Source organism: Geotrypetes seraphini, chromosome 7, assembly GCF_902459505.1.
Source record: "Geotrypetes seraphini chromosome 7, aGeoSer1.1, whole genome shotgun sequence".
NCBI lineage: Eukaryota > Metazoa > Chordata > Amphibia > Gymnophiona > Dermophiidae > Geotrypetes > Geotrypetes seraphini.
This window is the reverse complement of record NC_047090.1, coordinates 87,821,755-87,836,458: the sequence shown is the minus strand read 5'-3', so window position 1 is coordinate 87,836,458 and position 14,704 is coordinate 87,821,755. Positions and strand designations below refer to the sequence as shown.

The 14,704-nt window shown below is 43.6% G+C and overlaps 1 protein-coding gene across 3 annotated transcripts in view; it reads right to left on the bottom strand.

Annotated features, from left to right (window-relative positions):
- BAZ1A (bromodomain adjacent to zinc finger domain 1A) overlaps positions 1-14,704 on the bottom strand; it is a 510,052-nt gene that overhangs the window by 211,703 nt on the left and 283,645 nt on the right. For all 3 annotated transcript variants that reach the window (XM_033951344.1, XM_033951343.1, XM_033951345.1), the window contains exon 18: positions 4,746-5,324. In XM_033951344.1, the coding sequence (XP_033807235.1) occupies positions 4,746-5,324 (579 nt within the window). The remainder of the gene's footprint in view (positions 1-4,745; positions 5,325-14,704) is intronic.

The window sequence follows — 14,704 nt, the reverse complement described above, 5'->3', positions numbered from 1 at the left end:
TAAATCTGAGGAACAGCTCTCTCTGCATGATAGTGCCTGTATCTCCAACACTCTTTAAGCAGAGACTATGGCTAAGAGAAAAACCATCTTCACTGTTAGATTCAGCAGCGACGCCTCCTACAAAAGCTCATGATGCCTTGCTAAGATGATGTTAAGGTTCCACAAGGGAAACGGTTGTCTTACCAGAGGCCTCAACCTCAACGCTTCCTTCAAATATCTGACTATATCAGGATGCAAAGCTAAGGATCCCTTGTCCAACCGTGCTCCAAAACACACGAGACCTACCACTTGCACTCTGAGGGATCCAACTGCCAGCCCTTTTTTCAGGACAGCCTGCAGAAAAGTCAAAACTACTGACACCAATGCTGCTGAGGGTTTCAAGTGAGCTTTCACGCACCACTGATGAAACCACCTCCAGGTCTTAGCATAGGCGGTGATGGTGGTAGGCTTCTTAGCTCTAAGGAGGGTAGCAATAACCACCTCCATATAGCCTGTTTGCACTAGGGCTGTGCGCTCGAGCTGTGCTACAAGACCAAAGTGTTCTAGACTATCTATGGGAAATGGAACCTGCAACATTAGATCCACATACAGTAGAAGCTTAAGACTTCTGTCCCTTTCCAGGTGCACCAGATCCCCGTACTATGGTCTCCACAGGCAATCCGGAATCAACAGGATTGCCAGTCCATGAATGGCTCCATATCCAATGGATGACCTGGTCTATCATGGGCCACAGAAGAAAAATGTACAGCAGACCCTGTACTAGCCATGGTTGAACCAGAGCGTCTAACCCATCACTTCCTGGCTTGAATCTTTTGCTGAAAAATTGGTTTACCATTTTGTCTTCCACCAATGCCATGAGGTTGATCACTGAACGCCCCCAGCATCAGTTGAATGTCCTCTGGGACAGACACCCTTGGGTCTAGGGTCTTCCTGTTGAGATAATTAGCCTGCATATTTGTCTACCCTGCTATATGTGCCGCAGAGATCGATTTCAGATGGAGCTCTACCCAACTAAATAGCATCTTTGCTTCCAGATGCAAAGGAGTAATTCTCATGCCTTCCTGTTGATTGACATAGGCCACTGCAGTGGCATTGTCTGAAAACACCCTAACCATTTTGCCTTCCACAGGTTTCTCCAGTGTTTGTAAGGCGAGCCGAATGACCCATATCTCTAAACGGTTTATGGACCACCTCCTTTGTGATGGAGTTCATCGGCCTTGGACTGGGTGTTCTACCCAGCAGTAGAGACTAGTGTTTGTTGTCAGAGTTACCCAAGCGGAGACGAGGAGCGGGACACCACTTTCCAGGGACTCTGGTCCCAGACACCAGCACAAGTTCCACCGAGCTTCTACTGTCTAAGCCAGCGACTTCTGGAGTGAATCTGTCTGTGGAGATCAGCAGGACAACAGAGCCTCTTGGAAGGGATGAATATGGGTCTTTGCCAAAGAAACAACCTCTATGGTCACTGTCATTGAGCAAAGAATCTGGAGATAGTGCCAGCCATAGGAGCTGGCATCATCAAGAAATCTGTGATCTGTTTTATGAGTTTCTGTTTGCATGACTCAGGCAGAAAGACATGGCCTTCCGCCATGCTGAAATATATTTCCAGATATGCCAAGTTCTGAACTGGCTTCCAAGTGACTATTTTGGAAGCTGACAATCCAACCCAGGTCCCATAACAGCTGGACCATTTGAGACATTGTTTTCTCTTAGTCTTGACCAGCTAATCATCTAAGTAAGGATGCACTTGAATTCCCATATTTCTGAGATGGGCTGCTGTCACCACCATTACTTTGGTGAAGGTACATGGCACCATTGTCAAGGGGAAGTGCGGAAAACTGAAGTGCCATCACAGGACACAGATATGGAGACTTTTTAAACAAAATTGGGAAATCCAATATGGCCATCAGGGCAGCAACAAATGGGCTGGGAAAACCCATTAAGTATCAAAAAGGGATTTGGGGGTGGGGGACCCTAAATACAGCCCCAGGAATACTCAAAACCTATCAATTTAGAAGACCCCCCCCCCAATTTTCCCGTAGACAGGCAGTACTCATTGTCTGTGCTGGTGATAGCCTGCTTCAGTTCTCATAGAAACTGGAAATGGAGAAGACACTGCCTCAATCATCCAGACCAGGTCCATGAGCTGGGATCTTCAGGCTGCTAGTCAGACTAAAACCTGAATGAGGACTCAACCCCCATGGATCCACAAGCGAGTGGGGGAGAGGAATTCATGCAGCCAGCACCCATTAAGCCCTGCTGGGACTAACAACGGGGTCAAAGAGCCCGAGTTCATGCATCTGATAAATCAGGGTGCGAGCTGGCTTCAAGGGGAATGGACCCCGAGCTCTACAAGTCTCAATGCAGGCTGGCAAAACAGGAACCTGGAGGGCTGCCTTGACAGCTGCAGATCTTTCACAAAGCCTGCATTTTCTCCCATTTAGCGCTGTCCCAGGGTCACCGGGGATCTCTCTAGAACTGAAAAGCCTCAAATTCGGAGAAAACCCCCGAAAAACAATAATAAGAGAGTAGATGATGCGGTATACAAACCTAAGGATTAGATTAGATTAGATCAGAATTCAACCATCTCAACTTGCTTGCAGAAGGAAAAACTAAAGGGGACATTACAGCCACTGGAGAAGGAGTTGGAGCTCAAAATTATTAATTTCATCATTCTATAATACAACTCACGAGTATGGGGAAATCATCTATAGTTAGCACTCTTATGACACACTGCACTAGAATTTCTATTGCAATTTTTAAATTGCTTTTGTTTTAAGAGATAAGATAATCTAAATGTGGTTCACATATTTTAAATTACTAATTTTGTTAAGCTCCATGCTGCCAACCCATAATTTCTAATAGGCTTATTTACATTTTATCAGCAGGAAAATATGGACTTTTGTCATCCCTATAGCACAGGGGTCTCAAAGTCCCTCCTTGAGGGCTGCAATCCAGTTGGGTTTTCAGGATTTCCCCAATGAATATGCATGAGATCTATGTGCATGCACTGCTTTCAATGCATATTCATTGGGGAAATCCTGAAAACCCGATTGAATTGAAGGAGGGACTTTGAGATCCCTGCTATAGCATGAGATTATTGCATTAATTGTTACAAAAATCTGACATAAGCCTTACTGGATCAGACCAATGGTCCATCTAGCCCAGCAGCCCGTCCCCATGGTGACCAATTTGAGTCACTAGTAATCCAAAAAGTAGCAACATTCCATGCTACCGATCCTCCATTTGTGAATCAGTCGGCCTGCCTCGGATTGGCCACGGATCAGACAGGTTAGTGAATCTAGGCCTAAGTACTCACACTTCTGCAAGTCCAGTTCACAGGAATGGACTGATCACCATATGTATGGACTCCTGAACAGATGTAACTGAATTGGCCATTCTCAACATTTTGGATTCGCTACTTTAGTCACCTTTTTCCTGAAATAGCCACAAATGTTTGATGACCAGTTTTGTACTTCTCAGATCATCTTAAGTTGCTTTACACATTTATAATTAAAAAGAGAAAGTAGTATGGCTGGGCACTCAATTCTGAACAGGGATTAATCTATTAATCCTAACTAGTAGTGAATTCATTCAGTGTGAGTGGTTGCCAGCTATACTAATACTTAAAATTAAAGCCAACAATGAGCAAAGAGAAAATAAATTTATCTTTTCACCTTGTTGGACTTCAGGGATACTTGAGGAATTCAAGGGTATGAGATTTGCAGCCCCACTTTTTTGTTTTTAATGCTGACTTTAGATAGGTCAGTTAAATTCAGGTCTGCTCTTGGAGTTAAAATGTGTCTGGCCAAGTTGAGCAGTTAATGCTGGAATCAGTGCTAGACATCTAGCTTTCTCCTCCCCTTCCTAATATTTCCTCCAGGCTTACATAGATTCTGACAGGCTAGTCAGTTAACCTAGAAAACTTTCACAAATGTTACTCTAAGTTCTTACTTTATAAACTAGATCACTTTGAAAACTGATCTTTCCTAGAAACTAGAAGTAGTACACTTCTCCCTCTGTATTTTTGCGGTTTCAATGTTTGCAGTTTTGAATATTCGTGTTTTTTTGGCTTGCTGGCTCCTCCCCCAAATTACATCATCCCAGAGTCATCCTTCAGCGTGCAGATAAAAAAAAAAAAAATCGCCCGGGTTGAGATCTGAGAGTGGGAAAGTGTGGAGTGTACACACACCTGGGGATCAGAGAGGAAACGTGCAGGACAGGGAGGAGCAGAGTGCCTGATGAGGCTATGAGATTCACCAGAGCGGGAGAGCTGTTTGTCAGTGCCGTGCGAGGGATCATCCTTGCTGTGCATAGACCACGGTCAGGAGCCTTCTGCAACCTGCGATCTGGGCTCGGGCATGCGCACTGGGTGCGCACAGGCTTGTGTTGCCATGCACCTCAGGCATTTTGCCTTGTTTGTAACAATGTACCCCCTTCACTGGCCACCACATTCCAGAAAAGTGAGAGGACATAACTGAGTTCTGAGTCTGGGCAAGTACCTAGAAAATTTATTCGCAATTTTTCCATATTCGCAGATAGGCTCTGTCCCTAACCACCGCGAATACAGAGGGAGGAGTGTATTTTCTAATGCTATCTCACAGAAATATAATACAAACTCTTATATGATGTACTCTTATATTTAAAAGTTCTCAAAGTGATTGCTACTTTCTTCTTTCAAACTTGTACAACCAAATTTAGATTTAATGTGGCTTAATCATTGCTTTAGAATATAGATCATATACCTGGCATATGGAATCTATCCAAAGAAAGGCCCTGGAGTTGTTTACATATCCTATTTTTCTCCTGCAATAGTGCATCTTTGAGAGCATTTTCCCTGTGCCCTCGGATGTTCAGTGCTTCAATCAGTTGTTCCAATTGCTCTTGGGTGCTGTAATAGCACCATCGATTTGGTTTGACAACTGGTTGAGGTGATAAAGAGGTTTGGTCAGTGGAGGAAGCAGATTCCTTGGACTTCAGATGTTTTCCAGCTTTAATGGATTCTTGAGATAGGTCCATTCCATTCAGATGTGTGCTTTCAGCTGAGCGAGGTAAGAGCATGTCCTCTGTTAAGCCTGAGTAGTCCTCTTCAATGAACAGGCCAGGGACTGCAGAGAAGATCCAGTAGCGGCGGTACAAGCGGTCTCGCCCCAAAGGGAAGACATTGGTGCAGGCAGTAGCACTTTGGATCTTCTCTATTAGTTCTTGCTCTTTTCTTTGTTGTTCCCACTTTAAAGTTTCTTCTTCTTCAGCATTTAGGGGTTCTAGATTTTCTTGCAGTTGATCTAAGTCCTGATTAGCAGCTTCTTTCAACCCTCTTCTTCCTTAAAAACAGAGGAAACCAAAACAAAAATCTAATTCCATAATTTCAATAACAGGCATCCAGTAGTCTTACATGACCTAAGAAATAAGTCATTTTGTGTATTTCAGTGGCTAATTTGGATTAACTAGATAGAATTAGTTTAGTAGGAAAAAAGTGCACTTATCAAGTGTCTTGAAAGTTCATCAACTGAGAATATACTTCAGTTTGCTGTATATAATAAATTAACCAACTTTTTATGGCTACAATTAATTTCTGTAGAACTTTCAAGAGGGTTTTTTTTAAAAGTAAGCTCCATAGCGAGCAAATGAAACAAAAATCTGATGAGTGGACAGAATATGAAGGAGAAAAAATAAAATTTTAAAAAAGCAATATAAGCAGACAAGCTAATAGATGTTTACAAATGGAGTAGAGGAGAAGCCTAATGAATCAGTGCAGTGGCCTGAGAACCTGAGGAACTGGATTCAATTCCCATTGTACCACCTTGTGATTCCAGGCAAATCACTCCCCACTTTTTTTTTTAAACAAAATTGTAACATGGTTTTTAATGCCGGCTGTGGTGGTAAACAGCTCCCAACACGCATAGGAATTCTATGAGCATCAGAGCTGTTACCAATATGGTTGGCGCTATAAACAGCGCTGTGGTTTTGTAAAAAAGGGGAGGGGGGATAATCCTATACTGCCCCAGGTACAAAATAAGTACTTGTATATAACATGTAAACCGTTCTGATTGTAACCACAGAAAAGTGGTTTATCACATCCCATCCCCTTTCCCCGTAACAAAAAACTAGATACTACGTACTTCAAAAATGAGCCCTTGGTCTCAAAAGTCTTATATTCATTAGCCTTATAAAATGATCATTTCTACCCTTAATTCATTTTTAATTCTGATGAGCTAATAAGGTACTCTTCTACTCTAAGAAAAAAATGAATTGGATACATTTTTGAACATGTTTATGATGGCAATAATTATATTAAGCAGGATACAAAGGGGGCCCATAGCCCAATATGTATGAGACACCCCTTGCCGGGAAACCTGAAAAGACACCAGTATGTATATAAATAAAAGATGAAATTGAAGGATACAGAAATGCTTCAGGGTTATAGTATAAAGAATATTGCTTGGTTAGATGTTTGACCCAGTTACATCCTGTTCCATTAGCAAAATAGAGGAAGTGCCTAAACCCTAGAGCATGTGAACAAGGTCTGTGTGCCCTAAATGAACACAATGTTACAAGATGTGCAATGCACTGAAATAGTTATCACTGAAATAGTTACCTTAATGAAGCAATTGTAATTTAATTGTAAGATGTACCAATTACATATGTTTAAGAATGAATTAAGTGATAATGCCATAAACCCAATAAAATGGCCAGCCACTTGTAGTTCGAGGAGATTCTTTGTTGGTACTCTGCCAGTTAGTAGGATGCCAAACTCCCAAGGTCTTGAATGTTTATACTACTTTGTGTCTGGTAAGTATTTCCTTGGCCTCCTCCGCTGATGGAGCCTGATGCAATATAGTATGGCAGGTGTGTGCGACAAAGGAAGTCGCTGCTGCCACCTTCAGCCCCAAAGCCAAGGCCTCAAACTGTCTTTTGGGGACGAAATCCAACCTGTGGTCTTGTGCATTCTTTAAAATCACTCCACCTTCACGAGGCAGAGAAGTGCGTTTGGTAACCTGTACCTGTACCAATGAATCCACTTTAGGTGGGATAAACCACTCTTGGCACTCAGAAGCAAGTGGATACAACTTTGCCATGTGTCTGGCATCCCACAAGGGACCATCCAGAGTCTTTCAATGCTCTGTTAGTATCACTGTAATATCTGGATTCAAAGGAAAAAAGGTGGTCTGAGGCTTAGAGCTGCTCATGACAGAACGCTGATTAATAGATGTCTGCAGGGTTTGAGCTTCAATGCCCGCAAGGATCCTATGATGACCCCAGTAAAGCCACAGGCTTAAAAAGGCAGCACACCATCAGGTCCTCCCCCTGATCCAGGGCCACCACATACTCCTGACTGGTGGCCCCTACCTAAGACCCTCAATCCTCCAAAACTGAAGATTCATTTTGAAGGAATAAAGGCACCAACTCTGAGCCCGTCATCCCAGTATTTCTCTGACTGAACCGCCAGTTCCTGCACATGAACCTTTAGAAGGGAAACTCCCATGCACAATAAGTGGCGCTACCTTGGACAGTACAGATAGACCCCAAAAACCCATATAGGCTTTGAACATAGAAGTCAAACAAAATCAGGAGTAAAGCCCTGAGGATAACTGCAGGGACTCCCTTCGTCTCCTTGAGAGCCCAGAGGCATTTGTACATCGCAAAAGATGCAGTCACTAACCAAGGGCTCCCTATAGGAGGCTAAACCCAGTGCTCCACTCCTCAGACCAACTAACCAGCACAAATGTGAAATAAATCGGGGTAATACTGCCAGAGGAGACCATCTCTAACTATTTTAATCAATATCGAGGTCTTTTGAGGCAGATAAAGGCTATTCAAATCTGAAAAATCCAGGATGGCCACAGCAACAGTGTTTTAGTGCCAAAACACAGCTTTCGAGTGGCTCCAAAAATGCTGGAAGAGGGTTTTGAAGGTAGGGGACCCAAATCCTAGCCCCAGAAACTCCCAAATTTGCAATTAAAGACCCACCAATGTCTCCCTTAAACTACAATGATAAATATTCACAGTTCTGTTGGTGCTGTGCCTGCTTCAGCTGAAATGGCAGCTGGAAGATAGAGAAGACTACTGCCTCATATCCCGGACCTCTACAGCTCCTTATGTGTCAACTGGTGGGGAGGGGAGGGGGGAATGTAACCAACACCTGATAAAGTCCTCAGGACCAACACAGAGCCACACAGCCTGCGCTCAAGCTCCAGTAACAACCAGGAGAGTGCCTTGCTAGCAGGGGAACAGTACCCGAGTCACCAAAATTATTAGAGCAGGTTGGCTAGGTAGGTGCCCTGTAAAAGTGTTGTTCTCTCAGCTACAGACTTCTGATTCTGTGAGTCTGCATCTTCTCCTAGGCAGAGTTGCCACAGGAAAACTAGGGACCTCTGAAGTACCAACAAGCCTCAAAATTAGGACAAAACCCCAAAAACAAAATCGAGAGCAGATCAGAAAGAAACATTCAACTCGCAATTAGGAAGAGAAACTGGGGAGCAATAGCACAGCCCAGTGATAGGCCGAAAAATGCAGATGCCATCTACACAACTCATGATTAGAGGTGAATAACCCACTGGTTCAAGACTCGTATGCCTTTTGCACTAATAAGAGTACTTTGGTGCAAAGTAGAGAATGAAATGGTGGCGGTTTACCCGCGGCCACCGCGTTTAGCCCCGAAACGGGGAACAAAAACTAGCAGTCGCTGCGGGGACGGGGACAAGGCCATTCACCGCCCCGTGGAGCGGTGAATGGTCTTGTCCCCGCAGTGAGGCATGAAGGATCGTGTGGTCCCCGCAGCCACCACCTGCCTGCCCAATCAATCCTAGTGTTTAGCCAGCTTTTTCCCTTCTCCTCACCTTAGTTTGTAGGCTTTCTTTTTCGGCGACCTGCACACTATTAAAGAGCCGCGCACCCGCTGCTGCTCAGTTTCGATCTTCTGCTCTGACGCAACCGGAAACAGGAAGTTGCAGCAGAGCAGAAGATTGAACACTGAGCAGCCGCGCGTGCGCGGCTCTTTGGGAAAGCGTGCAGGTTGCCGAAAAAGAAAACCTACAAACTAAGCTGAGGAGAAGGGAGAGAGCTGGCTAAACAGTAGGATCGATTGGGCAGGCGGGTGGTGGCTGCGGGGACCGTGCAATCGTTCGTGTTCCCGGCTCAAACTGGAAGGAGGGAGTGAAAGGGAAAAGGATTCTGGGCCAAGGGGATGAAGACGGAAAGAAAAACCCACAGCAGGAAAGAAAGGGAAGGACAGGCAGGTGAGCCAGATGCTAGAAGCAAGGGGGGGGGGAAGAGGGAAAAAAGCTAGATGGGGTTGAAAAGAAGAGACACACTGGTATGGAAGAGGAAGATAGGGGAAATCTGGACACAGGAAGGTAACAGAAAGAGGGGAAATTATGTGCATGGGGCATAGGGACAGAGACATAAAGGGGACATGCCATGGGGATGGTATATGGACACAGGGGAGGGGGGGGGCAATGGCAGATACATAGGGGAGATATTTGAAATGGGGAAAATAGGAGCACAGAAGCGAGATGGTTTGTGGGGATGGGACAGGGACCAAGCTCGCAGGCTCCAGTGGCTTGCACAAATTACATTGTAACGTGCCATGAAAATAAGAGGGAGGAAGATAGATAGATAGATAGGAAGTAGATAGATAGGCCATGCGAGAGGAGCTGAAGGGTGGTAGAAAGGAACAGATGGTAAAGGAGGGAGGGAAGGGTGGTGGTGGAAAGGAATAGGACAGACATTGAAGGAGGGTGGAGAGGAACAGACCCTGAAGGGAAATGTGGAAGACAGAGTGGGAAGAAGACAGATGCCAGACTATGGGGGAGCGGAGGGAAGAAGATGGGTGCTAGACCAATGGGGGGGGGGGTGAAGGGAGAGGCACAGTAACAGCAAATGGAAGACGCAGAGAGAAGATACACAGTGGATGGAAGGAATTGAATGAGAAGATGTGGAAAGCAGAAACCAGACAACAAAGGTAGAAAAAAAAATTCTATTTATTTATTTATTTTTTGCTTTAGGATAAAGTAGTATATTAGTTGTGTTGATAAAAATTTATAAACAAAGCCTTGCCAGCTGAACATCTCTTTCTCTAGTTCAGCAGCAGGAACTTTGATTTATAAGAAAGGAATAAGCTAAATATTACAGTACTAAGGCTTATATGGATGCAGCGGGGACGGAGACGGGGCGGTGAATGGGATGGCAGTGGCGGTGACGGGGCGGTGAAAGGGATGGCGGTGACGGGAACGGCGGTGACGGGGCGGTGCAGAGGATGGTGGGCCGGGGACGGAGACAGATTTTTTCCCCGTGTCATTCTCTAGTGCAAAGCTCCATGCTCCACTCCACCTCATTTTACTGTGGATACTTGTAGCATATCATGGGAATAAATTAGGTCAGAGGGGGAGGGGCAAGAGGAAGATGTATGTGAGGAGGCAGATAGGAGAGAAATGGGAGGATAAGGCCATAGCGGAAAGACTGAATGAATTCTTTGCTGCGGTCTTTACGGAAGATATAAGAGATCTACCTGAATCGGAAGGGGTTTTCAAGGGTGATGATGCGGAGGAACTGAAAGAAATCTTGGTGAATCTGGAAGATGTACTGAGCCAAATCGACAAGTTAAAAAGTGATAAATCGCCAGGACTGGATGGTATACATCCCAGGGTATTAAAAGGGTATTCAAAAATGAAATTGCTGACCTGCTGTTAGTGATCTGTAACCTATCGCTAAAATCATCTGTAGTACCTGAAGATTGGAGGGTGGCCACTGTTACGCTGATTTTTAAAAAGGGCTCCAGGGGAGATCTGGGAAATTACAGACCGGCAAAATGATAGAAACTATTATAAAAATAAAATTGTGAAACACGTAGCCAAACATGATTTAATGAGACAGTCAGCATGGGTTCAGCCAAGGGAGATCTTGCCTTACAAATTTGTTTGACTTCTTTGAAGTTGTGAATAAACATGTGGATAAAGGTGAACTGGTTGATATAGTATATCTAGATTTTCAAAAAGCTTTTGATAAAGTTCCTCACGAGAGGCTCCTGAGAAAATTAAAGTGTCATGGGATAGGTGGCAAAGTTCAGTTCAGTTGTGGATTAGGAATTGGTTATTTGATAGAAAACAGAGGGAATTGGAATGACGAGTGAAGTGATTAAATTTGCAGATGACACTAAAATGTTCAAAGTTGTTAAAACACATGCGGATTGTGAAAAATTGCAGACGGACCTTAGGAAATTGGAAGACTGAGCGTCCAAATGTCAGATGAAATTTAATGTGGACAAATGCAAAGTGATGCACATTGGGAAGAATAACCTGAATCACAGTTACCGGATGCTAGGGTCCACCTTGGGGATTAGCACCCAAGAAAAGGATCTGGGTGTCATCGTAGACAATATGATGAAATCTTGCACCCAAAGTGCGGCGGAGGCCAAAAAAGCAAATAGGATGCTAGAAATTATTAAAAAGGGATGGTTAACAAGACTAAGAATGTTATAATGCCCCTGTATCGCTCCATGGTGCGATCTCATTTGGAGTATTGCGTTCAATTCTGGTCTTATCTCAAGAAAGATATAGTGGCACTAGAAAAGTTTCAAAGAAGAGCAACCAAGATGGTAAAGGGGATGGAATGCCTCTCATATGAGGAAAGACTAAAACGGTTAGGGCTCTTCAGTTTGGAAACGTCTCATAACCTCCATACCCCAAAAATTCATATCACCAATGGTACCTGGCATCCCTCTCTTTGGTCAGACCACCACAAATACACTTTCACCATCAACTGGCCTCAAAATAACACAAAAACCAAGCCACAAAAAACAACCTTCAAATCTAGACAGAAAATTGAACCTGCCACATTCTGGGATAAAGTGGACCCTGTAATCGCCCCCATCGACCCAACTGACTTCGTAAATCACTGGCGCACCCTGAGTGAAACAACCTTGAACGAGTTAGCCCCTGAAAGGACCAAACATAGAACCTGCAGATCCTCAGACAAGTGGTTCGACTCCGAACTCCTCCTACAAAAAAGGCATTGCAGACAACTTGAAAGATCTTGGAGAAAAAAGAAAAATGATCAAACCAAATCCGCTTGGAGAACCCAAATCAAACTATATAACATCAAACTTAAGGAAAAACGCAAAACATACTACTCTAAACTAATTGGCACAAACACCTCTGACACAAAAACACTCTTCAACTTAGTAAAAAAACTTACGGACACAAACCCATTCCTTGCCACTCAAGGCAATAAACCACCAACAGCTTCTCAACTAGCAGACCATTTCAAACATAAGATCATTACAATCAGAACTACCTTCAACAACTCAACTACCAAACTCTACGAGATAATAACCCCCACAACGGAAGAAGCCATATCTGCAGACAGAACATGGACCACATTCACAACCCTACAATGGCCTGATTTGAACCGACTATACAAAAAATACAGCCACACCTCATGCGACTTGAACTACTGCCCATCGTATCTGCTTACAAATGCCTCCCTTAAATTCAAAACCAGCCTCATGCAATGGATTCAAAGCACTCTCATAGAAGGTCAATTCCCACAAGATCTTGGAGAGATCATAATCACACCCCTACTGAAAGATCAAAAAGGCCCTATAGACGCTCCTACCAACTATAGACCTATCGCTTCGATCCCATTATATGTCAAGCTGATTGAAGGACTTGTGGCTCAATACCTCACCAACTACCTAGTTGACCATAATATACTTCATTCCTCTCAATCAGGATTTAGATCTCACCACAGCACGGAAACACTGCTAGCAACACTACTAGACATAGCCCGACAATACCTCAGTAAAGGACACAGGATCCTAATTATCCAACTAGATCTTTCCGCCGCCTTCGATCTAGTTGATCACACCATATTACTCCAGATACTTGATGCAATCGGGATCTCAGGGGTGGTTTACAACTGGTTCCAAGGATTCCTTAAAACAAAAACGTACAGAGTTATGACAAACAACACGAAATCTAACCCATGGTCAAATCCATGCGGAGTCCCGCATTCTATTCAATCTCTTCATCTCCTCCCTCGGTACCACTTTAGACAACCTAAATGTAACATCATTCAGCTACGCAGATGACATAACTATTCTCCTCCCCTTCGAAATCCAAGACCACACCTCAACAGGACACCTGGAAATAATTCTGGATGAAGTAGAAAAATGGATGACAAACCACAAACTGAAACTAAACTCGGACAAAACCAAATTCCTAATGCTTGAAACGGACAAAAACCCATCCATAACAGACCTAGAAATTAAAGCAACCAAATACCCAATCCAGACCTCACTCAGAATCTTGGGAGTGCTGATAGACAGATGCTGCACTGTGCAGACCCAAATCAACAAAACTACCCAAAAAGCATTCTTCACAATGCGCAACTTAAGAAAAATAAGGAAATTCTTTGACAAAGAACACTACAGGATCATTGTACAATCCCTGGTACTAGGACTCGTGGACTACTGCAATATCCTATATCTACCATGCCCTACAAACATGATCAAAAAACTTCAAACCGTTCAGAACACAGCCCTCAGACTGATTTACTCACTCGGAAAATTTGACCACATCACCAATGCCTACCTAGACTCACATTGGCTACCGATTCGAGCCAGAATTCAATTCAAACTATACTGTCTACTCTTCAAAGTAATTAACGGTACTGCACCTACCTATCTAAATGACCGCCTAAACCGTAACCTTCCACCCAGAACAAGAAGAACACTGACATCATTCTCATACCCACCACTCAAGGGTACTCATCGCAAAAAGCTTTATGATAGCCTCCTGGCAACACATGCAGCAAAACTCGAACCTTCCATCACCAGATTGTTAACCACAACACCCGACCTCAAGACATTCCGTAAAGAAATCAAAACACTGCTGTTCAAAAAGTATATACAATCTACCTAATCTCCCTCACCCCATCCCCCAAGAAATCAAAACACTGCTGTTCAAAACATCTTCCGATGTTATTAAGTCTTTACCATCATTCTGTTATTAAGTCTATATCCTCAATCTGTATTCTCTATTGTCATGTACCCTCCTGGAAATGTCCAGTTCTCTTCTTATGTAATCCGCTTTGAACCGCAAGGTACAAGCGGAATAAAAATCACTAATGTAATGTAATGTAAGATATGATTGAAGTCTACAAAATCCTGAATGGAGTAGAAAGGGTACAAGTGTATCAATTTTTCACTCCGTCAAAAATTACAAAGACTAGGGGACACTCGATGAAGTTACAGGCAAATACTTTTTCAGGCAAATACTTTTTAAAACCAATTGGAGAAATTTTTTTTTCACTCAGAGAATAGTTAAGCTCTGGATCTGGTAAGAGCTGATAGCGTAGCTGGTTTTAAGAAAGATTTGGACAAGTTCCTGGAGGAAAGGTCCATAGCCTGTTATTGAGGAAGACATGGGGGAAGCCACTGTTTGCCCTGTATCGGTAGCATGGAATATTGGTACACCTTGGGTTTTGGCCAGGTACTAGTGACCTGGATTGGCTACTGTGAGAACGGGCTACTGGGCTTAATGGACCATTGGTCTGATCCAGTAAGGCTATTCTTATGCTCTTATCTGAAGCATGTAAGCAGGCAGGGAAGAAGAAATATGATGGACCACTTTGGGGAGAGGGAAGAGAGGAGATGCTGCATATAGAAAGGAGGTAATAGGGAGATAATGGAAAGATGAAGGAT